Source organism: Antechinus flavipes, chromosome 4 (assembly GCF_016432865.1).
Source record: "Antechinus flavipes isolate AdamAnt ecotype Samford, QLD, Australia chromosome 4, AdamAnt_v2, whole genome shotgun sequence".
Lineage (NCBI taxonomy): Eukaryota > Metazoa > Chordata > Mammalia > Dasyuromorphia > Dasyuridae > Antechinus > Antechinus flavipes.
Window position 1 is genome coordinate 82,398,601 of NC_067401.1, and position 24,738 is coordinate 82,423,338.

Genomic DNA, 24,738 nt, shown 5'->3' on the forward strand with positions numbered 1-24,738 from the left:
CACATTTAATCCCCATAGTCTTCTCTCTTAGTACGGATGGCTCTCTCCATCACAAGTCTATTGGAATTTGCCTGAATCTTACCTCATTTTTGGAAAGAGCCAAGTTCATCACAATTGGTCATCATACAATCTTGTTGCCATGTACAATATCATGGTTCTGCTCATTTCACTCAGCATCAGTTCATGTAAGTCTCTCTGGGCCTTTCTAAAATCATCCTGCTGACCATTTCTTATAGAACAATATTATTTCATTATATTCAATATCCTATAACTTATTCAGACAGTCTCCAAATTAATGGGTTTCCACTCAGTTTCCAGTTTTCTGCCATTACAAAAAAGAGCTGCTATAAACATTTTTGCACATATGATTTGTTTTCTTGTTTTTATTATTTCTTTGGATACAGAACCAGTAGAGACACTGCTGTATCAAAGGGCATGACAGTTTGATAGCCCTTTAGGCATAGTTCCAAATTGCTCTCCAGAATGGTTGGATCAGTTCACAACACACTAACAGTATATTAATGTCCCAGTTCTCCCACATTCCCTCCAGCAGTTATCATCTTTTCCTGTCATCTTAGCCAATTTGAGAGGTGTGAAGTGATATCTCAGAATTATCTTAATTTGAATTTCTCGAATTAATAGTAATTTAGAGCTTTTTTTAAATATGACTAGAAATAGCTTTAATTTAATCATCTGAAAATTGTTGGTTCGTGTCTTTTGAGCATTTATCAATTGGAGAATGGCTTGTATTCTTATAAATTTGAGTCAATTCTTTATATATTTTAGAAATGAGAACCTTTTCAGAAACTATGGAGGTAAGATTTTTTTCTCCAGTTCTTCCCTTCTAATATTAGCTGCATTAATTTTGTAAATACAAAACCTTTTAAATTTAATATAATCAAAATTATCCATTTTGGATTTCATAATGTTCTCTAGTTCTTCTTTGACCATAAATTCCTTCCTTCTCCACAGATATGAGAAATAGATTATCCCTTCTTCTAATTTGCTTATAGTGTCACCCTTTCGTTTCTAAATCATGAACCCATTTTGACCTTATTTTGCTATAGGGTATTAGGTGTTGATTAGTGCCTGGTTTCTGCCATAGTATTTTTCAATTTTCTCAGCAATTTTTGTCATATAGTGAGTTCTTATCCCAGAAGCTGGCGTCTTTGGGTTTATCAAATACTACATTGACTTTTGTGTCATGAACCTAACCAATTCCATTGATCCACTACTTTATTTCTTAGCCAGTACCAGATGGTTTTGATGACTGCTACTTTATAATATAGTTTTAAGTCTGGTACAACTAGGCCAGCTTAGTTTGCTTCCCCCCCCCCCCATTAATTCCCATGAAATTCTTGATCTTTTCTTCTTTCAGATGAATTTTGTTATTATTTTTTCTAGCTCTATAAAGTAATTTCTAGAGAATTTGATTGGTATGGTTTTGAATAGTATATGCATTTAGGTAGAAATGTCATTTTTATTATATTAGCTCGGTCCATTCATGAGCACTTGGCAATCAGTTATTTCTTCTTCGTCCTCCCAGAAACCAGGATTGAGATTGGTAATGAGGAGACTAAGAAATATATTTCTTTTTTCCTTCAAATTTAATCATCAAATCAGATTTTATATTTCCCCTCTGGAAGATAAAAGAAAGGTAAATCATCCATAAGTGAGTGAACTTTTGGAGAAGCTATGTGGTAAACAGAAATTCAAGTCAAAAGAACTGGATTAATTTCTTGGTTCTTTTTTATTTTTTCAACAAGATACTTGGCCTCTCTGTGTTTCATTTTCTTCAAAGTTTGTAAAGTGACAAGGTGATCAGAAGATGATCATTGAACTTAATTATCTTCTAGGTATGAATTATGAGTCTTTTTATCCTGTGTGAGAGAAATGACTAGCCTGCTTGTTCAAAGATCTAAACTAATATAACTTGGTTAAATTTGAGGACAGTGTCCATTGCTTCCATTTTACATTTAGTTTTAAATGACTAATTGTACTTTAAATATAGTTTTAGGAAGAATCATTCAAAACAATGACTTTTAAAAATACTTTTTGTCTTCTCAGGTGACATTCAGTATGCTGGAAATTTATAATGAACAGGTAAAAATAAGTGCATTTTCTAATATTTTTTAGATATCACTTTCAGACTATAATTTTCTTGAGGTCAGAAAACAGATCTTAATTATTTTTATCTAGAACAATACTTTCCTTGCACATAGTAGTTGCTTAATACATACTTTCTGACCGAATGATCAGTATTTTTCTTTGATGTTGACTATAGTAATTATCTGTTTTTTTCCTGTTTTCTTCCATTTCATAAGTTATGTATGACCTGATAATTAAAAGTAATAAAGTCATAAAATCCTAATGTAAGAGCTTTAGAATGTTGAGAGTCTTTAAAAAAAAATCTAGTCCCACACATTTCCTTATGAGGAAACCAAAGCCCCTAAAAGTTAAGTGATTTACTCAAGGTTATGTAGATAGACTAAACTAAAACCCAAGTTTTCTAATTCATTAGCTTAATTTCATTTACTTAAAGGTATTTGAAAATATAAAATTAGAAACAAAGAACCTTTGTCACTGTTTTTCCTTTAGGTTAGTGATTTGCTCTCTAAAACCAAGAAGGCTGGAGGGCTTAAGGTAAGAGAAGATCAGCACCAAGGCTTTTACGTAGATGGTTTGACTTCTGTACCTTGTGACAGCTATGCACAAATTGAGAGACTAATGGAACAAGGCCTTAAAGCCAGAACTACTGCAGCAACAAGCATGAATGCCACCAGCAGCCGGTCCCATATGCTTATCAGCATTCAATTTAAGCAGGTATGAATCTGATTTTATTTCCATCTATAATCAAGGGGCATCAAGTGAAATACCTCGAAAGTAACTATATGAACTGCTGACCTTGGTTTCTGTACAGGTTGGACCAGTAGCAATAGATAAGGTGACCATATTTCATACCCAAGAATGTGGGGGTAAAGCAGGATGAAAAAGAGAAGCCAACTCTTCCCTCTTTACTATGTTCCTTAACACTAACTGAGCCCCATCATGGGTGATTCAGTAAAAGGTAGAGTCAAGGATATACTTTTTTAATTAAAGCTTTTTATTTTCAAACTATATGCATGGATAATTTTCAGCATTCACCCTCACAAAACCCTGTGTTTCCAATTTTTTTCTCTTCCTTTCCCCTCCACTCCTTCCCCTAGATGGCAAGTAATCCAATATATGTGAAGACGTGCAGTTCCATACATATTTCCACAAATATCATGCTAAACAAGAAAAATCAGATCAAAAAGGAAAAAAAAAATGAGAAAAAAACAAAAACAAAATAAAGGCAACAACAGAAAGTGAAAAAACTATGTTGTGATCCACATTCAGTTTCCACGGTCCTCTCTCTGGGTACAAATGTCTCTCTTCATCACAAGACCATTGGAACTGGCCTGAATCATCTCATTATTGAAGAGAGCATCATGAATTGCTCATCATCATGGATACAGCTCAGTAGAGACATAGCTGGGTCAAAGGGTATACACAATGATAGCACTTTGGGCATAGTTCCAAATTGCTTTCAGAATGGTTGGATCAAAGTTCACCGACAATGCATAGGTGTCCCAATTTTCCCACATGTCCTCCAACATTCGAGATTATCTTTTCCTGTCATTTTAGTCAATCTGAGAAGGGCATAGTGGTGTCTCAGAGTTGTCTTAATTTGCATTTCTTGATCAATAATGATTTAGAGCACCTTTTGATATGCCTAGAAAGTTTTAATTTCTTCATCTGAAAATTGCCATATCCTTTGATCATTTCTCAATTGAAGAATGCCTATAAATTTGAGTCAATTCCCTATATATTTTAGAAATGAGGCTTTTCATCAGAACCCTTGAATATAAAAAATATATTTCCCAGTTTATTGCTTACCTTCTAATCTTGTCTCCATTGGTTTTTGTTTGAACAAAAACTTTTTAGCTTATTATAATGAAAATTATCCATTTTGTATTCTTCTTTGGCCATAAATTTTTTTCCTTCTCCACAGATCTGAGATGTAAAGTATCCTGTGTTATTCTAATTTGCTTATAATATCACTCTTTATGTCTTAACTATGAATCCATTTTGACTTTATCTTGGTGTATGGTGTTAGGTGTTGATCAGTGCTTAATTTCTGCCATACAAATTTCCAGTTTTCCCAGCAGTTTTTGTCAGATAGTGAGTTCTTATACCCAAAGTTGGGGTTTTGGAATTTTCAAACACTAGATACTATAATCATTTGCCTATTGTGTCTTGTGAACTTAACCTTTTCCACTGATCAACTGCTCTATTTCTTAGTCAGCACCAAGTGGTTTTGATGGCTGCTGCTTTATAATATAGTTTTAGGTATGGCACAGCTAGGCCACTTTCATTTGCAATTTTTTCATGAATTTCCTTGAAAATCTTGACCTTTTGTTCTTCCAGATGAATTTTTATTATTTTTTCTAGCTCTGTGTTTCTTAGGAATATTATTGGTATAGCACTGAATAAGTGGGTTAATTTAGGTAGTATTGTCATTTTTACTATATTAACTCGGCCTATAAGATTTTTCCAATCGATTAGATCTGATTTTATTTATGTGCAAAGTGTTTTGTAATTGTGTTGTTATGGTTCCTGACTTTGTCTTGGCAGGTAGATTCCCAAATATTTTATATTCTCTACCATTATTTTAAATGGAATTTTTCTTTGTATCTCTTGCTGCTGGACTTTGTTGATAATATATAAAAATAATAATGATTTATGTGGATTTATTGTGTATCCTGCAACTTTGCTAAAGTTATGAGTTGTTTCTAGTAATTTTTTTTAGTTGATTCTCTACGATTCTCTAAGTATACCATCATATCATTTGCAAAGAGTGATAATTTAGTTTTCTCATTACCTACTCTAATTCCTTTAATCTCTTTTTCTTCTCTTATTGCCAAAGCTAACATTTCTAATACAACATTGAATAATAATGGTGATAGTGGGCAACCTTTTTTCATCCCTGATCTTACTGGGAATGGTTCTAGTTTATCCCCATTACATATGATGTTTGCTGATGGTTTTAAATAGATGCTGCTGATCATTTTAAGGAAAACTTCATTTCTTCCTATACTCTCTACTGTTTTTAATAGGAATGGGTGTGAGATTTTGTCAAATTCTTTTTCTGCATCTATTGAGATAATCATATAATTTTTGTTAGTTTGGTTATTGATATAGTCAATTATGCTAATAGTTTTTCTAATATTGAACTAGCCCTGCATTTCTGGTATAAATCATACTTGGTCATGTTGCATTATCCTGGGAATAATTTGCTGTAATCTCTTTGCTAATATTTTATTTAAGATTTTTGTATCAATGTTCATTAGAGAAATTGGTCTGTAATTTTCTTTTTCCGTTTTGATCCTACCTCGTTTAGGTATCAGCACCATGTCTGTATCATAAAAGGAATTTGGTAGGACTCCTTCTTTCCCTGTTTTTCCCAATAGTTTGCATACCATTGGAATTAATTGTTCTTTAAATATTTGGTAGAATTCATATGTAAATCCATCTGGCCCTGGAGATTTCTTCTTAGGGAGTTGATTAATAGTTTGTTTAATTTTTTTTTCTAAAATGGAACTATTTAAGTAATTTATTTCTTCTTCTGTTAATCTGGGCAATCTATATTTTTGTAAGATTTTTACATTCTACATAAATTATCGGATTTATTGATATGTAATTGGACAAAAGAATTCCTAATTATTGCTCTAATTTTCTCTTTATTGGTGGAAAGTTCTCCCTTTTCATTTTTGATACTAACAGTTTGATTTTCTTCTTTCCAATAAAATTAACTAAATATTTATATATTTTGTTGGTTTTTTTCATAAAACCAACTCTTACTTTTGTTTATTAATTCAATGGTTTTCTCACTTCCAATTTTAATATTCTCCCCTTTTATTTTCAGAATTTCAAATTTGGTATTGGAGAACTGGACAAGTGGAAACTAATGATGCCATAACAAATAATAGTCAAAAGAATGGAGGGAAGAGTAGAAAATGTATGAACTATCTCATTGAAACAAAAAACTGACTTGGAAAAGAAATTGAGAAGAGATAATTTTTTTTTTTTAGATTGATAAAAGAGGTTCATTATTAGATAAGCAAAGTTAAAGGACAGGCGAAGGCAGAGACAAGGAGGGCACTGGACAGAGGGTCCAGTGGACAGAGGGTCCTCACACAGTAGCCATGTTTGGAATCTCTGCAAAGAGGGGTTCCCAGCGTGGACTTTTTATAATAGGAGACTTAGCTTGAGGGGCCCTCGGGTGCAGTCCCAAAGTTGGCTCATATCCGGGTGGGGCTGGGAACAGGTCAGATCGAGAAGAGATAATTTAAAATTTATTGGATTATCTAAAAATCATGTTCAAAGAAAGACCTTTGACATCATATTTTATTATAATTTGTTTAATATATTTTCCTAGTTTTATTCAAAACAAATTTTTTAACATTTGTTTTTAAGATTTTTGAGTTCTGGGTTCTTTCACTTTTCCCCACCCACAATTAAGAAATCACATATGAACTTATGTAAAACATTTCCATAAAAATCAAGTTGTGAAAGAAAACACAAGTCTCCCACCATAATAAAAACCCTCAAGAAAGATTAAGTTAAAAGTAAAAAGAGAGAGTAATAGAGAATGCTTTGATTTATATTCAGACTCGATCAATTCCTTTTCTGGGTATGGATAGGATTTTTCATCATAATTCCTTCCAAATAGGTATGAATAATTATACTACTAAAACTAACAAGTCATTTACAGTTGGTTATCCCAGAACATTGATATTATTTCATGACATCATATTTTTAAAATTATAAACAACAACTGCCCCAATATCTTAAATCCAGAAGATAAAATAGAAAATGAAAGAATCCACTGCTCACCTCCCTTTTGAAAAGGATCCCAAACTAAAAACTCTCAGAAATACTATAGCCAAATTCCCGAGTTCTCAGAAAAAAAGGAAATCTTTTAATCTTTTAAACAGTCAGAAACAACTCATATATCATGGAGTTACAATCAGGAACATACAAGATTTAGCAGCTTCTGCTTTAAAAGAGCAGAGGGTTTGAAATAAGATATTTCAGAAGGCAAAGGAATTAGGTCTTATAACCAAGAATACAAAGAATTATAACGAAGAACAATTACTGAGAAAACCCAAACATAAACCTTTAGGGTAAAAAAAAAGAGAGAGAGAGAGAAAAGAAAGGGCTATATAATGAAATAAAGAAGTAATAATAAGAGACTCAATAAAGCTAAACTGTTTATATTAATAGTTGGGAAGATTGATACATTTAGTTCCTAAGAACTTTTATCATTATTAGGTTAGTTTGAAGGAGTCTGCATAGACAGAGGGCACAAGTATAAATCTATATATTGGGATAATATACTATTTTTTTATCTCAATTTACCTTCTATTGCCTTTTTTTTTTCCAGATGATATTTGGGGACAAGGATGTGAGGTCTTCTCTCTAAAACAGGAGTTCTTAACCTTTGTTGTGTCATAGATACCTTTGGCAATCTGTTAGAAGCTATGAACCTCTTCTCAGAATAATGTTTTTAAGTAATTGAAGGAAATGATAAATTTCATCTTGAGGTTAGTGAAAATAGTCTATATAGTCCACGGATCTCAGATTAAGAATTCCACCCTCAAGGGAAGTAATGACAAAAAAGCTACATATTATATTGGAAAAATGAGAGATAAATTTGGCAGCATTTTCTGCCTACTTATAGCTTAATCTGGACATTTAGTAAAAGTTCTCTATTTGTATAATCTTATTTGCCAAAAATTTACTGAAGAAACCAGTATAATCTGATATATTCTTGGGAAGTAGATTTGGAAAATCATAGTTTCCTTTTGTATAATATTTTAAAGTTAATAAAATACTATTGTGAGTATCTGGATACGATACACAATACTGATTCTTATGTTCAGATGAAGAAACAGAAATATTAAAGTGTGGTGGTATGGAAAGGTCTAAGATCTCATCTAAGATCAAGGTTTAATTCTTGGCTCAAACATCTGGAACTAAGATGAACAAACTGGTCAGAAAAGAAGGAACAACTATTACTCAAAGTTAAAGTGTCAGACGGGGATACTGATTGCAAAATGTGCTCACAATAGTAAGGGATTAGGGACAGGTGGGAAGAAGGATGGGGAGGGATTGAATGGAATGATGCCTATGTTCCATATATGGAAAGGAGGTCTGAAACCTTGTGTGACTTTGTAGAAGTTGAACTGACTTGTCCTCTTCTTCTGACTAATCTCACATGGGACAAAAAAATGTTTCAGATCTCTCTTGCCACTCTTCAACCCATAAAATGATTTTAAATCATGGGCCCTAATCTTATTTTTTGGCGATCCAATTAGACCAAAGTTTTTAAGTATATAAAATAAAAAAACACATAATTACAAAAGAAGCCAATTATATTGACACACAGTTTACAAAAAACATCAGTATGCAAATCTAAGGTTAAGAACTCCTGTGAGGGAGGCCATGTCTCATTTGTGGGTTTAAAAGCTAATAGGAAGCTTAGAAAGGCCAATCAGAGCTTCCGGTCTTAAAACCCTTTTTTTTTTTTTTCCATTAAATGTTGTAGAGTGTCAGTTCCAGAGTGGAAAGCATTTATCTTTGTTCTTTACTTTTTATTTTTAATTATCTCAACTATATTATTCAAGGTATTTGTACATACAGTAACAATTTCCCTTTCTTCTTACAGATCTAAGATTTAATTGGAAGCAGTATTTTTAATCATCTGCTTTTGCAGAAGGATTGATTAATAGTTCATGGCCTTTTATAATTTTTAAGTAATAGATACTTCATTTTCTTAAATAGGTTTTTCTTGATGGAGATCTCACCAAACAATCCATTATTAATTTGGTGGATTTAGCAGGTAGTGAAAGGCAAAAATCCTCTGGATCTGAAAGAGACAGATTGAGAGAAGGATCACGTATTAACTTAAGTTTAACCACGTTGGGCAATGTCATCAGGTAATGTAATCAAGAAGATAAGAATTTATTTTTCTGATATTTGTAACATAAATTTTAGATAATATTAAAATTGGCTTTTTCCTTAAGACTTTTAAAATCCATTTACTTTGAACATTAGAATTAGGTAATATAAAAAATGTGAACAAATAACTACAAAATATACAAATGAAGCCTGCTGTTTTAGGAAAAGAACTTAAAAATGGCTGTTCAGAGTTTAGATTTGTGGTGGTGCTTATTTTTGTGGTGCATGTCTGAGAACCAAACAGTCAATAAGCACTCTATTAAACCTTTACTCTGTGCTTCGCACAGTGCTAAGAGTTGCAAATGCAAAGAAAGGTAAAATCTTTTCTGGCTTTGGAGCTCACATGGAGGGAGGGCAGAGAGAGACAAGGGGGCTGGGGTGTAGTAAGAGATGACATGCAAACAAGTACATACAAGATGTATACAAAGTAAATGGAAGGTAATCTCAAAGGACAGTGAGATGGGAAGGGTGGGAACCAAAAAAAAAAAAAAAAGCCTTTTATAAAAGGATTAACTTGAACTGAATTTTGGAGGAATCCAGAAGAATCCAGAAGAGGTGAGGAAAGAGCATTTCAGGCATGAGGGGTTGGGGTAAGAATCCTGCAGATGTAATAGCACAGAGTCAGCACAACCAGAAGATCAATGAAACTGAATCATAGAATATATGAAAAGGAATATAGATTATTTGGTCCAATCTTATGTGTTAGAGGTTGGCATTAGCAATGTTGTTAACATGATGTGGGGCTTTTGTTCTTCATTTTTTGTTTTTAATAATATCAATTTTATCAATGTTTTTCTACACACAAGATAATTCATACATGCTTTTCTGAACAGAGAACTGTCAATGTGAAGAAGGGCTATGAGGCTCTAATGGGGTTTTAGAAATTAATGGAGTACATGAAAATGAAGGGAAATAAGATTTACCACTTCCCATTTCATTGGTCATTGGTTTGTTCAGCTGTCACTCAGCATCAGGCCCACCCCATTGGTTCTTAGATTGTGCTGGAACATTCAATATTGATCCCTAGCTTCTCCAACCAGTAACAGGAAATCTAGGAGACTATGTTCATAGTGGTCTCCCATATTTGATTCAACTCAAGTTCTCAGGTAGCAGAGAGGCATCTCTTATTTAACACAAATAAGAATTTTAAAAAGACTTTTTAAAAGAGGAAAGAAAAAATTCTGCAGAACCAACAACTAAACAAAACAATCTGGTGACAACAATGCATCTTGAATCATTTTCTTGTATTTTTCTCCCCAGGGCAGATGGCAGTTATATGTTATCTTGTTATGTCACAGAGTTATTTTGTTTTCTCTTGTTGTGTGTTCTTTTTATTGTAGTGCTCTTGCAGATGTTGCCATGGGAAAGAGAGTTCTGCACATCCCTTACAGAGACTCTGTTCTGACCAGACTCCTCCAGTCAGCTCTGGGTGGAAACAGTAAGACTCTTATGGTAAAATAATGTATTGGTTGAACTATTTTGTATTGTACTACTTTTGTCACAGTGGCTATATGGACAATAGGTTATCAGCTTTGATAACAAAGACCCTTTAGTTATAGAAGAAATGTTTCACTCTGTCTCACTTGAAGGGTCATTTCCTGTTATCCATTATCTGGATGTCAAAAATGGGCCATTTATATGAGATAGGATGCACAGACCAAATACTGCGTAAAGTGGGCTGTCCCAGCGTGTACCTTGGCACTGTTACCCATTTGTCAAATACCCATGAGATGCTTCTAAATCAGTATACTTGAATATATTATTTCAATCCCAAAATTATTAAGCTCTTCTTATGTGTAAACCACTGTGTTAGGTTCTAGGAATAGAAAAACTAAATTGGAACAATCATTTCTTTCAATAAGGTTACATTCCAATTATATGAAAAGATGTTGAATGTATTACCTTAGATATGAAATGATAAGGAAGTTGAGGCACGAATCTCTTAGTTAGATCTCTTACCAAATGCAGGGAGTGCTTATCTATTGATGTTTTCAGGAGAAAAAGGTTGGTCACTGAGACTAATTATTTGCTCTTTTCCCAAATCCCAAGATTTAAAAAAAAAAAAATAAGAAAACAAAATTGATTATCATTTCATCTCTCTTGAATGGTTTTCACTCTAAGACTAAATCTTTTATTCATTTTAAGGTTCTCATTTCTTAAGCAGTTTTAAAATTATTTGAAATTGATGTTTTTTGTGTTCTAAAATAATGATCATTCAGTTGAAGTTTTTAAAATCCATTTACCTTGAATGCATAAGACAAAATATATTTTATTAATGAGGAGCATAAAACACTTCTAACATAAAATTTAATTTAAATATAGGTCTTTTTTTTTTTCAAGAAGAGAAATTTCCTGGTCTAAGATATTTTGCTCAGTGTGTCTTGATCTCTGTTCTGTTATTATTGACTATGCAGTTTGGACTTACAATTTTTTCTGTTAATTTTATTAAGATCTATGAAATTTTAAGTGGAAACTTCTCTGACTCCCACTTCCCTGGCCCATTCCAGTAGGGCAAAGGAAGTAACCCTGAAATCTAGAAGACTATGCTAATAGAGTATAAGCTATGGTAGGTCTTAGCAAGCTGAAAAAACTTTAAATATGAGGCCAGAGACAGAGTGTGTCCAAGTTTGGAAGGCTCACTGCCAAGACATTGGCCAGTGAATTCTGCATCAGTGTAAAGGGAGTGTGGAAAATATGCACACTGCTGAAATTTCTGATCTTCCCACATAGATTTTTTTCAATTGTTTATAACTCTAAATTGATATTTAATTTTATTAAGAATTGCAAGCCATTTTTTTGATGTAGTTGTGTTTTTGTCAGTGTGAGTAGTTATGCTAATAAAACATATCTCAGGCCATTCATGGCTGCCCATTCTATGATACTCTTGTCTGTCTTCCTGTCAATCTTTCCAGGAAATAGAACCCATTGTGCTGGGAACCTTCCTTTTATTCTCTTCATCTTTATGAATTCCAAAAGAGTACCTGAACAACCCATTGGTGTTCCTTCAAACTTACCATGTGATCAGCCTTATTTTTCTCCCTTCAATCAGTCAATAAAATGTAAGTGCCTGCTTATATTCCTGAAACTGTGCCAAGGGGGCTAAAAAGAGAGCAACCAAACAGTCCCTGCCCAGAAAAAGCTTACATTTTATTAGGTGAAATATGTCCACATACACACATTTATTCAGAGCAAATTCAAGATAATTTGAACTGGGGAGATATTCTTATATTTGATGTGTTAGGCAAAGGCCTGATGAAAGAAGATTACACATAAGCTGAGTTTTTAAGGAAACTAGAGTTCCTTTGAGGCAGTGATAAAGAAATAGGGGGAGAGAGCATTCCAGATGGGGACAACAGAATGTGTAAAAGAACAGAGACTCGAGATGGAAAATCATATATGAAGAATGGCCGAAGGCCAGTTTGAACAAATCATCAAAAATATGAAAAGGAGTCACATATATAATAAACTGGAAAGGTAGACTGGGGCCAGGCAATGAGAGATTTAAATACAAATGGGAGTTTTTTATTTTATTCTAAATGTAATGAGTTTATTAAGGAGGAGAGTGATATGGTCAGATGTTGGAATCTTTACAAACTGCTAACTCATTAGAGTTGATGTTTTGGGCCAGAACCTGACAATGCTTGTTAACTGTGTAACTTTGTGAATTCACACCTTCCTTGAAGCTCTTAGGGCCAGAGAGCACTATGGGAGAAAACCCATAATCCCTCTCTTGTATCCCACAATTCCTCTCTCTCATATAAAATAGACAGAGGCTCTCGGGGAGAGTTGAGCTGAAGACTGAGAAGGCTCTCTCAGAGGCACAACCAGATTCATCTCACACCACTGTGGTAGGTGGCTGGGCTCCTGCACTTCCCCCACTGAGACCAAGCTGGTCTGAAAGACTCACTAGAAAGCTAGCCGAGCCCCAAGGGAAGGAGACAAGAGATTCATTCCATCTCTGTGCTGGCTGGAGGCTGAAGAAAGCAGAGGCAGAGGCAGAGGCTGAAGGATATAACCTTTGGATTTGGAGACATTTGGAGGGCTCTAAGCTAATCAGGCTATATTAGAGACAATAAAAGATCTGAACTTTTATCACCTGGCTGCATTTTGGGTGATTATTTACTCTTAACCGAAACTAAGGCTGCCTCCAGAAAACTTCCCTGAGAAACCTCTCTCCCAGAGAGAACCTTTATATTATTTTAAAGAAGAAAAAGAACACCACATTTGGCACCCAATGTGGGGCTATTTTTCATTCCCTGTGGCAAAACTGTCCATTCATATCTTTTATAAGGCTCAGCTAAGTTAACACTGGGCACAGAAAAGGCAAATCTTTTCGTATCCTCCTTATCCAGAGGGATAGAATAGAAACAATCCTTGATGTCTGTAACCCAAAGAGGCCATTCTCTAGGCCACTGAGTAGGAGATGGAAGTCCAGGCTGAAGAGTTCCCATAGTTTCCATCTGTTCGTTTACCTTTCTTAAATCACTTAACATCCTCCATTTTCCAGATTTCTTTTTTATAATAAATACTGGAAAATTCTAAGGACTTAAAGAAGGTTGTAAGTGTCCTTGGTCAAGTTGCTCTTGCACTATATCTAATAAGGCCTGAATTTTATCTCTTGTTAAGGGTCACTGTACTACCCACACTGGTGATTCAGTTTTCCACTGAAGAGTAACCAGTGTGAGTGCTGGCAGGCCTTCAACAGCAGCCCTACCTAAAAAGCCGAAGTACTTAATTTTAATCCTATCTGCTGTAAAATGTCTCTTCCCCACAGATTGATAGGGATTTCTTCAACCACAAAAGGAGTAAAACTCCTGTTTCATTTTCAAATGTCCATTTCATAGGGGTAGCACTAACTTCAGCTGCTATTGATCCTCCTACACCAGACATGTAGGTGTCTGCCTTAATCTTTGGCCAGTGACTGGGCCAGCTGGCACCTCTAATGACTGTACTATCTGCACCAATGTCTACCAATCCTTTAAATGGTATTCCATTCACATAAATAGTGAGCATAGGTCAGTCATCTGTCACAGCTGCAGTCCAAAATATTCCTGGATTCTGCTGCTTGAAGTCAGAATCTGGGCAACCATCATCAGATTGTCTATTAGGAATATGTAACAGTAAGCCTGATGCTACTTCTCCTGGTTAATAAATCACAGGTTGTCTACCTGTGTTAGTGACTGGGAGATTAGCTACAAATTCCCCAATTTCCCACATCAGTGTGTAGATGCCTACTGTTTTGTAAGCACCCTCAGAAGGTGAAATGGTCAAGCCTACTGTGCCTGGAGGCAAGGAATCCATAGGCTGGATAGGAACAGATTTCACCTCTCCAGGGGATTTCTCAGTAGTCTCTACTGCATACAACTCTGTTTTTCCTAATTGCAATCCTCCAATGATTAATAAATGTTTAGTGACTGATTGACTAAATATAACTACTACTTATAGCTAGTATATATACTATACATATGCAGAACATTTCAAGTTTTGCAAAGTGCTTTACAAATATTACCTCATTTTATCCTCACAACAGCTCTATATTATTCTTCCCATTTTATGTCTGAGGAAGCCCAGGTAGATAGAAATTAAGTGACTTACACACTCAGGAAGTATCTGAGGCAGGATATGAATTCAGAGTTCCTTGATTTTAGATCTAATGTTCCAGCAACACTGAGTCACCTGTTGAATGAATGATTCTGTGATGAAAGTCGTAATTATATATAATATGGTAACTGCTTGTATCCCATTGGAAATACGCAGACTTAGATATAGTTAGTAGCAGAGCTGAAATTTGAATCTAGATCCTCTTAACTCTAAATCTTGGCCCCCTTCTGCAATAACATTACTTCTCAGCCTCTAAAATTTTATATTCAGTTCTTATTCAGATCTCTTTCAGTCTATTGTACCCGACACAAGAACTCTTTGTAAAGCTAAGAGATGGAATTAAAAATTTGGTGACTGTCTTTATAGATTGCTGCTATAAGTCCTGCTGATGTGTGTTATGAAGAAACTTTGTCAACTTTAAGATATGCTGAAAGGTAATTGTATAAATATTTATTACCTTTAGTGGTTCCAGATTTTTAAATCAAACATGTTCATACAATATCACAACTCCTGAGTTTTTTTCTTAGGGGAAAAGCAAGAAATAGAGCTGAGAAAAAGAAACGAGGATAGAGTTAATGGAGTTCTAGTGGCAGTCAGAGTTGTGGAAATTCCCTTTGGTCAGAGGTACAAGTCCTTTGTAAAAGAATTCAAGAACCCGAAGAGTTTTAGGTGGCAAAAATGGAAGTTTATTATTGGATGAGAAGTCAGCTTTGCTAGAAAAACTGACTTCTTCAGTGGCAAAGTCCTATTAGGGAAATGGAGGCTGGCACTGAGAAGAGAATGTCTTCTCAGTCCTGCCATACTCCAGACTTCTGCAAAGAAATGAGAGCTCAGAAACCTATTATATGAGTAGATCTTAGTGGGGCTCTGGGGGCAGTTTGAGCTGATCAGACAAGGCTCTCCCAACTGAAATTATTTTGAAGACTTTTTCAGCCTGAATTTGAATGGAGATCCAGTTATCAGTGGAGGTGATTTGCCTTAGAAATGGCCCAGCCTGAGAAGCTCTCTCACCGACTTCAGAGGGGAGTTTGGGAAGACAGAAATCAAAGGGGACAGAATTTCAGAATGTTAATTTTACAGATCAAAAGAGAACACAGTTTCACATCCACATCAAAGGGAAATCTAGGACCAATCATTTTTTCATTATAGCTTGAGGACCTCCATTTGGAAGGTGAAACATACAAAATTCTTTGAGAGTTACATAATGTTAAAAATATTTTGTGAGAAACATTTAATTCAGGAGTTGGCTGTCTTTCACCAATAGCATGTCAGTACTATTCCTCTGGAATACTAGAGAATGGTAGTGCTGGGAAGGAGATGAATTGTTATTGAGTCTTGTAGGAGTGAGTGGTGTCAACCATTCTACAGAGAAGTTGGATACAACTGTCTGCCATCTTGGCGGGATAAATTGTTAAACTTAGAACTCATTGATAATTTACTCTGTGGAAATACTGGCTTCCTGCCATCTTTGGTATAACCCAATTATCCTCTGGAAGTCATGAAAATGTTTTATCTTTAGTACTTCCTGTTAAAGTAAACCAACCATATCTTACGATATTTCAGAAACTATTGATTACTATAATATATTCTGTGACAGTCTCTAAAATTGTTATTTCAACAAAACACCTTTTACCAGTTCTTGAAAGTATCATGATTTGATCCAGTAGATCAGGATTAGCAGCAGCTGACTCATTTATCATTAGAACTACATGGCTTGATACCTAAACCATGTAGGATGAAAACAGAAAAAGAAAATTATAGACCAATCTCCCTAATGAACATTGATGCAAAAATCTTAAATAAAATATTAGCAAAAAGATTACAGAAAATCATCCACAGAATAATACACCATGACCAAGTAGGATTTATATCAGGAATGCAGGGCTGGTTCAATATTAGGAAAACTATTAGCATAATTGACTGTATCAATAACCAAATTAACAAAAACCATATGATTATCACAATAGATGCAGAAAAAACATTTGATAAAATCCAATACCCATTCCTATTAAAAACACGAAAGAGTATAGGAATAAATGGACTTTGCCTTAAAATAATCAATAGCATCTATTTAAAACCATCAGTAAGCATCATATGTAATGGTGATAAACTGGAACCATTCCCAGTAAAATCAGGAGTGAAACAAAGTTGCCCACTATCACCATTACCATTCAATATTGTGTTAGAAATGTTAGTTTTGGCAATAAGAGATGAAAAAAAGATTAAAGGAATTAGACTAGGTAAAGAGGAACCCAAATTATCACTCTTTGCAGATGATATGATGGTATACTTAGAACACCCCAGAGGTTCTACTAAAAAGCTATTAAAATAATCCACAACTTTAGCAAAGTTGCAGGATACAGAATAAATCCACATAAATCATCAGCATTTTTATACATCAGATACAAAGAGAAATTCCATTTAAAATAACTGTCGATAGTATAAAATATTTGGGAATCTATCTGCCAAGGGAAAGTCAGGAATTGTATGAGCAAAATTACAAATCACTTCCCACACAAATAAAGTCAGATCTAAACAATTGGAAAAATATTAAGTGCTCTTGGATAGGTTGAGCAAATATAATAAAGATGACAATACTCCCTAAAGTAATCTATTTATTTAGTGCTATACCAATCAGACTCCCAAGAAACTATTTTAATGACCTAGAAAAAATAATAACAGAATTCATCTGGAAGAACAAAAGGTCAAGAATTTCAAGGGAATTAATGAAAAAAAAAATTAAATGAAGGTGGCCTAGATGTACCAGATCTAAAATTGTAGTATAAAGCAGTGGTCATCAAAACCATTTGGTATTGGCTAAGAAATAGACTAGTTGCTCAGTGGAATAGGTTAGGTTTACAGGACAAAATCGTCAGTAACGATAACAATGTAGTGTTTGACAAACCCAAAGACCCCAACTTTTGTGATAAGAATGCACTATTTAACAAAAACTGCTGGGAAAATTGGAAATTAGTATGGCAGAAACTAGGCATTGACCCACATTTAACATTGTACACCAACATAAGATCAAAATGGGTCCATGATCTAGGAATAAAGAATGAGATTATAAATAAATTAGAAGACCATAGGATAGTTTACCTCTTAGACCTGTGGAAGAGGAAGGAATTTGTGACCAAAAAAGAACTAGAGATCATTATTGATCACAAAATAGAAAATTTTGATTATATCAAGTTAAAAAGCTTTTGTACAACAAAACTAATGCAGACAAGATTAGAAGAGAAGCAATAAACTGGGAAAACATCTTTACAGTTAAAGGTTCTGACAAAGGCCTCATTTCCAAAATATAAAGAGAATTGATTCAAATTTATAAGAAATCAAGCCATTCTCCAATTGATAAATGATCAAAGGATATGAACAATTTTCAGATGATGAAATTGAAACTATTTCTACCCATATGAAAAAGTGTTCCAAATTATTATTGATCGGAGAAATGCAAATAAGACAACTCTGAGATACCACTATACACCTGTCAGATTGGCTAAGATGACAGGAAAAGATATTGACAAATATTGGAGGGGATGCGGGAAAACTGGGACACTGCTACATTGTTGGTAGAGCTGTGAATGGATCCAGCCAATCTGGAGAGCGATTTGGAACTATGCTCAAAAAGTTATCAAACTGTGCATACCCTTTGATCCAGCAAGGTTCCTCCTGGGCCTATTTCCCAAAGAGATCTTAAAGAAGAGAAAGGGACCTGTAGGGGCCAAAATGTTTGTGGCAGCCCTGTTTGTAGTGGCTAGAAACTGGAAAATGAATAGATGCCCATCAATTGGAGAATAGCTGAATAAATTGTGGTATATGAATGTTATGGAATATTATTATTCTATAAGAAACGACCAGCATGATGAATACAGAGAGGCTTAGAGAGATTTACATGAACTGATGCTAAGTGAAATGAGCAGGACCAGGAGATCATTATATACTTCAACAACGATACTGTATGAGGATCAATTCTGATGGACGTGGCCCTCTTCAACTATGAGAGGTTCCAAATCAGTTCCAATTGATCAAAAATGAACAGAACCAACTACACCCAGCGAAAGAACACTGGGAAATGAGTGTGGACTACAACATAGCATTTTTATTCTTTCTGTTATTGTTTGCTTGCATTTTTGTTTTTCTTCCCAGTTATTTACCTTCTTTCTAAATCCAATTTTTCTTGTGTAGCAAGACAACTGTATAAATATGTATACATATATTGTATTTAACATATATAACATGTATGGGACTATGTGCCATCTAGGGGAGGGGATGGAGGGAAGGAGGGGAAAAGCTGGAACAGAAGTTCTTGCAACGGTCAATGTTGAAAAATTACCTATGCATCTGTTTTGTCAATAAAAAAGTTATAATTAAAAAAATAAAATAAAAGAGTCATGTAAATCTAATAAATAAAATACAAAGCAGATCAATTATTTTTTGGGAGAAAAAAGAACTTCATGGCTCATTGATTGAAGAAAGTGTTATTTATTTTAAAATCAGAGTTTAAAAATTGAAATTATAGAATACTGGGTCATACAGAAGAAAACAAAGGAGATAAATAAGTTGGATTTTGAATACACAGCAGGTCTGTTTCTATCTACTGCTTGCAAACATTATTGAATGCTTTTATAAAAGAAGAGGGCGTTTAAATGTGGTTTTTGTTTGTTTGTTTGTTTTGGTCTCTGCTTGACAAAGAACTAAAAAGATCAAGAACAAAGCTGTGATAAATGCGAGCCCCACTGAGAAGCTAATAAAAGAACTGAAGGCAGAAAACAACAGACTGTTGTCCAAACTTGCTGGACTGGGAAATTCAGGAAAAAGAGTAGCAGATAAAACAAGTAGGTATTATCAACTAAAACCACAGATCTCTGTCACAAAGATTAAAGAAAATAGGGGCAGCAAGTGATGGGAGGATGGTGTCAGAGGGAGGGAACCTGCCTATTAAGCCCTGTTAGAGATCATTTAAGCAGGGACAGTTCCAAATGTAGGTTTGAGAGGTTTCCCCAAGGAAGCTGAAGTAATGTCTAGTGGAGAAAAAAAAAAAAAATCAATGATCTTAAAGTAGACATAGGAACCAATAGCACAGGATTGGAATTAAGCCAACAGACCTTTTGTAGGCCACTGAAGTATGGTTCAATAAGAACCTTACATTTCATAATCCTGTCCTCAAATGTTAAGAATCTTCACAGATCACACTGGTAGACATATTAACCCTAGGACCTATCCTTTTCAGCTTTATGTTCTTGAACTATCCTCCTTAATAGATAACAGTCTGCCCTACTTAGAAGAAGCCAACATTTTGGACTAGCAGCAACCTGCATATTGCCTCGTGATAACTTCAAGACCATGAATCTTGAAGGATAATTGATCTGGAAAAGTGTTCTTTTTCAAAGGACAAATCACTCTATTCCAAATTTCATTAAAGCAAACAATTGGAAATCACTTCATAAACAGGGCTAAATAATAAAATAATAAAATCAATACACAATGAACATTTTTGGCCATTCTGTAACTTAAAAGGCTCACAAAGTAGTTTGCATATTGAATAGAGAAATGTCACATTAAAAATTCTCTTCATAGGACTGGTCAGTTCCAACCTGAGTGGATGAATGTGCTATATAAACATATCCATTGGGATATTTTTTAAAAGACAGTAAGTATAATTTTGAAAGGCAATTGAATGCTATCATTCATTTACAAATGAATTCTCCTGATATCTTTCTGGAAGATAATGCATATGCTTATATGCATTCTATTATGTGTAGATATACAATACTCAATGTGTCTTGAAGTTTGGGTCAAGGTTTTAAGGGATTAGTTTGTCTATAGTCTTTGGTGCTGTACACCTGATCTTTAAAATACCATCTTCCTTTCAGAGGAACTGGAGTATTTACTGGCCAGAAACCAATTGCATCTTCAGACTATACAGATTACATGGGAACACCAATTGGAGGAAGCTCGGAAGGAATGGGAAGAACAATATAGGGCAATCACACAGGTGAACTTTTTTCCGACTCCTAAGGACTTTGAAATTAATTGATTTTTTACTTTTTGGCTTTATTTATTTATTTTTACTTCCCACTTTCTTTCATGAAGCTAAAGAAAAGTCTTGTGTTAAATCAAGATTTTCTCACTCCCAGACTGGAGCAATCATGGTATATCTGCTTACTTTTTTAGTGACTAATTAAAATTCTTATGGAGTAGTAATTAAACATAATATGATGTTAATTGGTGGTGGAGGAAGTAAAACCTAAAGTCTTTGCTCAATATACACTGAGAAAATACAGGATAAAGCAGCTAAGGTGGCATGGTGGCAGAGCACCAGACTTGCAGTCAGGAGATGTTCATATGTGATTTCAGATATTCAATAGCTATATGACCCTGAGCAAGCCACTTAACCTTGTTTCTCAATTTCCTTTTCTGTAAAATAAGCTAGAGAAGGAAATGGCCAACCACTCCAGTATTTTTGCCAAGAAAACTCAAAATGGGATCATAAAAAAATCAGACATGATTGTAAATAGCTGAACAAGAAGTGGAAAGAACTTTGAAGTTGGGAATCAATAGAATGAGGTCTTTAAACTATATTTGCCACAAAGTTATTTGGTGACTATATGATTGTAGCAGGCAGAAGCTTGGTTCAATTTTTAAGAGCCCTGGATTTGGATCTAGAGGCCTGAGTTTCTATACTGTTTCTGCTATTATGAGCTTCTGGGCAATTGACTTAACTGCTCTAAACTTGCCACTTTTCCACCTAGAAATGTGGAATCAAGTTTCCACATGATTTGGAGTAGGTAATGTTTCATTTTCCTTCCCTCTTTATATCCATCATCCCAAATCAGTTCTCCTTTTCTGGAGCTGGTTTCCACCTCTGCTAAGGTGGTCGTTTTGATTAATTTCTAAGCAATATGATCCCCTAGGCAAGTCACTTAAGCCCAATTGTCTCTCAAAAAAAAAGTTTTATTGGCTTTAAAAGACAAGCTCTAATTTCTAAACTATGTTCAGCTTGAAAGACAAACTGTCAAAGCTGTAGGAAATGCCAAGTTGGAGACAATGGGAAGAAGAAAGGAAAAGAAAACCTTCTTCTAAGGTTATGTGAAATAACCTAACCTTGTCTTTAGCTTGATGGTCATCTAATATCCTTGAAATGAATGAGCAACAAAGAGTCAGCCTATATTAGCAAAATTTAGTCTAAGAGGTTAATTGGAGAAGAGGGAGAAAAATTCTGAGTAAACCAGAGTTAGCCCATAGTAGTAAATTTGGCTCCAACTTGCCTTCCTAAAATGTTTTCATTAACTCCCCCGGCAAGACTGAAAGCAGTAATAAAGGAAACAATAGAGAAGGAAAGGGCAAAGATTAGTTGAAAGGAGTGAAAGAAGAGAGGAGTAGATTTGATTAAAGATGCAAAGAGAAGGATCAAAAACTGGAATAAAGAAGAGAGAAAATTAACAATGTCAGGAAGTACTAAGATATGAAATAAGGGGAAAGGGAGAACTCCTGACAAAAGGATTCTATTTTCAAGGTGATGCAGAGATTGAAGAATGTGTTGTAGGAGACCTGAAGAGAGGAGAGGTTTGGGGTGATGTAAGATAAGGCTCGAAAGGTTGGAAATAGATTATGGAAGGCCTTAAGTATCATGCTGGGGAGTTTGTATTTTATCCTAGAGGCAGTTGAAGCTCTTTAGTTTGTCATAAAAAGATTAGATAATGAAGTCTACATTATCACTCCATGCTATCCAATTAGATGAATTTCAATATGCCAGCTGTGACCACCTAATCTCCACTTCTGACTGTCTGAAACAGATAACATCTTGGAACTAACCCTAACTGAGTGGATCCTAGTGATGAAAGCTTCACTTTGATGGAATATGTATTTTTATCATGGTCAAAGAAAAAATGTCATTGCTTAGCATAATGTTGAGTTCCTTATCTAGAGAGATGCTATTTTTTTAAAAGTCTTCCTCCCCTTTCTTGTCTTCTGGATTTGGTTATATTTTATCATTGTCCTATATTTTCTAAGGCAAGAAAGTCTGATTCTGATGTGTTCTTGATGGCACCACTAATCCTGTTTCATTTCTAGGAGCAACAAATGATAAAGGCTTTCCCTTATCTCTTCAATGTCAATGAAGACCCACAGCTCACAGGAGTTCTCAAACACTTCATTCAAGCTGGTATTTAATTAACTTTATATTTTTCTGGTGGTACCCAATGTTCTTCATTATATTAATTATAACTACCTTTTTTCATCTAGTCGTTAGCTAAAGTTCACTTCATTCCTATTGTTGCCATTTGTAAAACTTCAGGTCATTTGTGCTCCTTTTTTTTTTTTTTGGAAGTTTTATTGATGTGCCTTGTTTTAATATTATATACACTCCTTGAGTAGTCTCTGACAGAAAGTAAAACTAATAATATAGTGGCATATAACATTCTACTTATATAGCGTGCCTCCTCCTATTTTTTTTTAATTAAGAGGATTTTCTCTCCCTTCCCTCATCCTCTTGAAATTTTTTTCTTGAAACAAATATATGACAGTCAAGCAAAATAAATTCTCTCAACCTCAATGGCTGTATCATACATACATACATACATGCATACACAAATGTGTAATAGAATGAGACATACATATATATTCATATATATGTATGTCTCATTCTACATCTTATATTCATCACCTCTGTCAGGAATAGCATGTTTCATCATTGGTCCTCAGGAATCACAAATTTATTAATCATTGTTGTTATATCTTTAAAAGTTCCTTGTTTTATAATGTTAGAAATAATGGAAAAGGGGCCTGGAACCAACCTGTGGAAGGTCATTTGTACCAAGCTTATGCCTATGTGTATTTGACACTGTTGCCAAAATAATCTTTTCATGATATAGGTCTCATTTAAAAACCTTAGGTAGCTTTATTTTTATTTTTTATTTTTGAAAGATAATTGGGTTTAAATGACTTACCCAGGATCACATAGCTAGTAAATGTTAAGTGTCTGAGGTCACATTTGAACTCAAGTCCTCCTGTTTTCAGGGCCAGTGTTCTATCAACTGCACTATCTAGCAGCTCACTTTTCCATTATTTCTCATTGTTCTCATTCACATACTCAGGCAAAATGGATCCTCCTTAAAATTAATATTCCATTTTCATACTTCATTTATTAAACATGATGAAGGGGAAGTCTATAAATCAAGCACTAAACTCACTGATGAAAAATAAAATGAGCAGAACCAGGAGAACAAGATATGTCATAATACTGAACATACCAAGAAACTTTGAGAAATGTGTAGTCAGAACATTTATATCAGAGGACTAGTGATAAAACATGCTATCCATTACAGAGAGGTGAGAATATAAGGTGTAGAATGAGAAATATAGAAATAAAATCGAAGAGGGCCCAGGATAGGATTTTGACTAACATCCATGCTTGGGAACAAGGAAGATTGTGCTGAATCAGCAAAGGAAACTGAAAGGGAGGTAAAAGGAGAATCAAAAGCATAAATGGAGTCAAGAGAAGATAATAACCAGGAGAAATGTGTGGTTAGCAATGTGAAGAGCTAAAAAAAGAGGATTGTGAAGAGGGGGAAAGCCTACTGATTTTGGTGTTTATGTTTTTGTTTTGAAGCCAGATGATCAGATATTAAGACTGGGTGATGGAGAAGTATGGGAAGTAAGTGGACAACTCTTTCTAAGGACTTGGCAATGATATGAAGGATAAATAGGATAATAGTTTGAGTTAGTGGCTAAATTAAAGAGAAGGATTTTTTTAAATAGCTTTTTATTTTTCAAAATACATGCAAAGATAGTTTCAACATTCACCCTTACAAAATCCTGTGTTCCAAATTTTTCTCCCTCTCTCTTCCCCTCCCCCCAGACAGCAAATAATCCAATATATGTTAAACATGTGCAATTCTTCTAAATATATTTCCACATTTATCATTCTTCACAAGAAAAATCAGATCAAAACGGGGAAAGAATGAGAAAGAAAAAATAAGCAAGCAAACGACAAAAAAAAAGATGACGCTACTATGTTGTGATCCGTATTCAGTCTCCACAATCCTTGCTCTGGGTGCAAATGGCTCTCTCCTTCACAATTCCAATAGA

The 24,738-nt window shown here is 34.5% G+C and overlaps 1 protein-coding gene and 1 long non-coding RNA gene across 2 annotated transcripts in view; both read left to right on the plus strand.

Annotated features, from left to right (window-relative positions):
- The window catches only part of LOC127561274 (kinesin-like protein KIF28P), a 57,888-nt gene that overhangs the window by 11,153 nt on the left and 21,997 nt on the right, over positions 1-24,738 (plus strand). Inside the window, exons 4-9 of the mRNA XM_051996562.1 lie at positions 2,068-2,103; positions 2,599-2,823; positions 8,869-9,023; positions 10,386-10,497; positions 15,013-15,080; positions 19,342-19,484. Coding sequence (XP_051852522.1) covers positions 2,068-2,103; positions 2,599-2,823; positions 8,869-9,023; positions 10,386-10,497; positions 15,013-15,080; positions 19,342-19,484 — 739 coding nt within the window. The remainder of the gene's footprint in view (positions 1-2,067; positions 2,104-2,598; positions 2,824-8,868; positions 9,024-10,385; positions 10,498-15,012; positions 15,081-19,341; positions 19,485-24,738) is intronic.
- LOC127559559 (uncharacterized) lies at positions 15,013-20,662 on the plus strand. Its single transcript, XR_007953162.1, has 3 exons — positions 15,013-15,080; positions 19,342-19,484; positions 20,523-20,662. It is a non-coding gene; the product is annotated as an uncharacterized LOC127559559 (long non-coding RNA).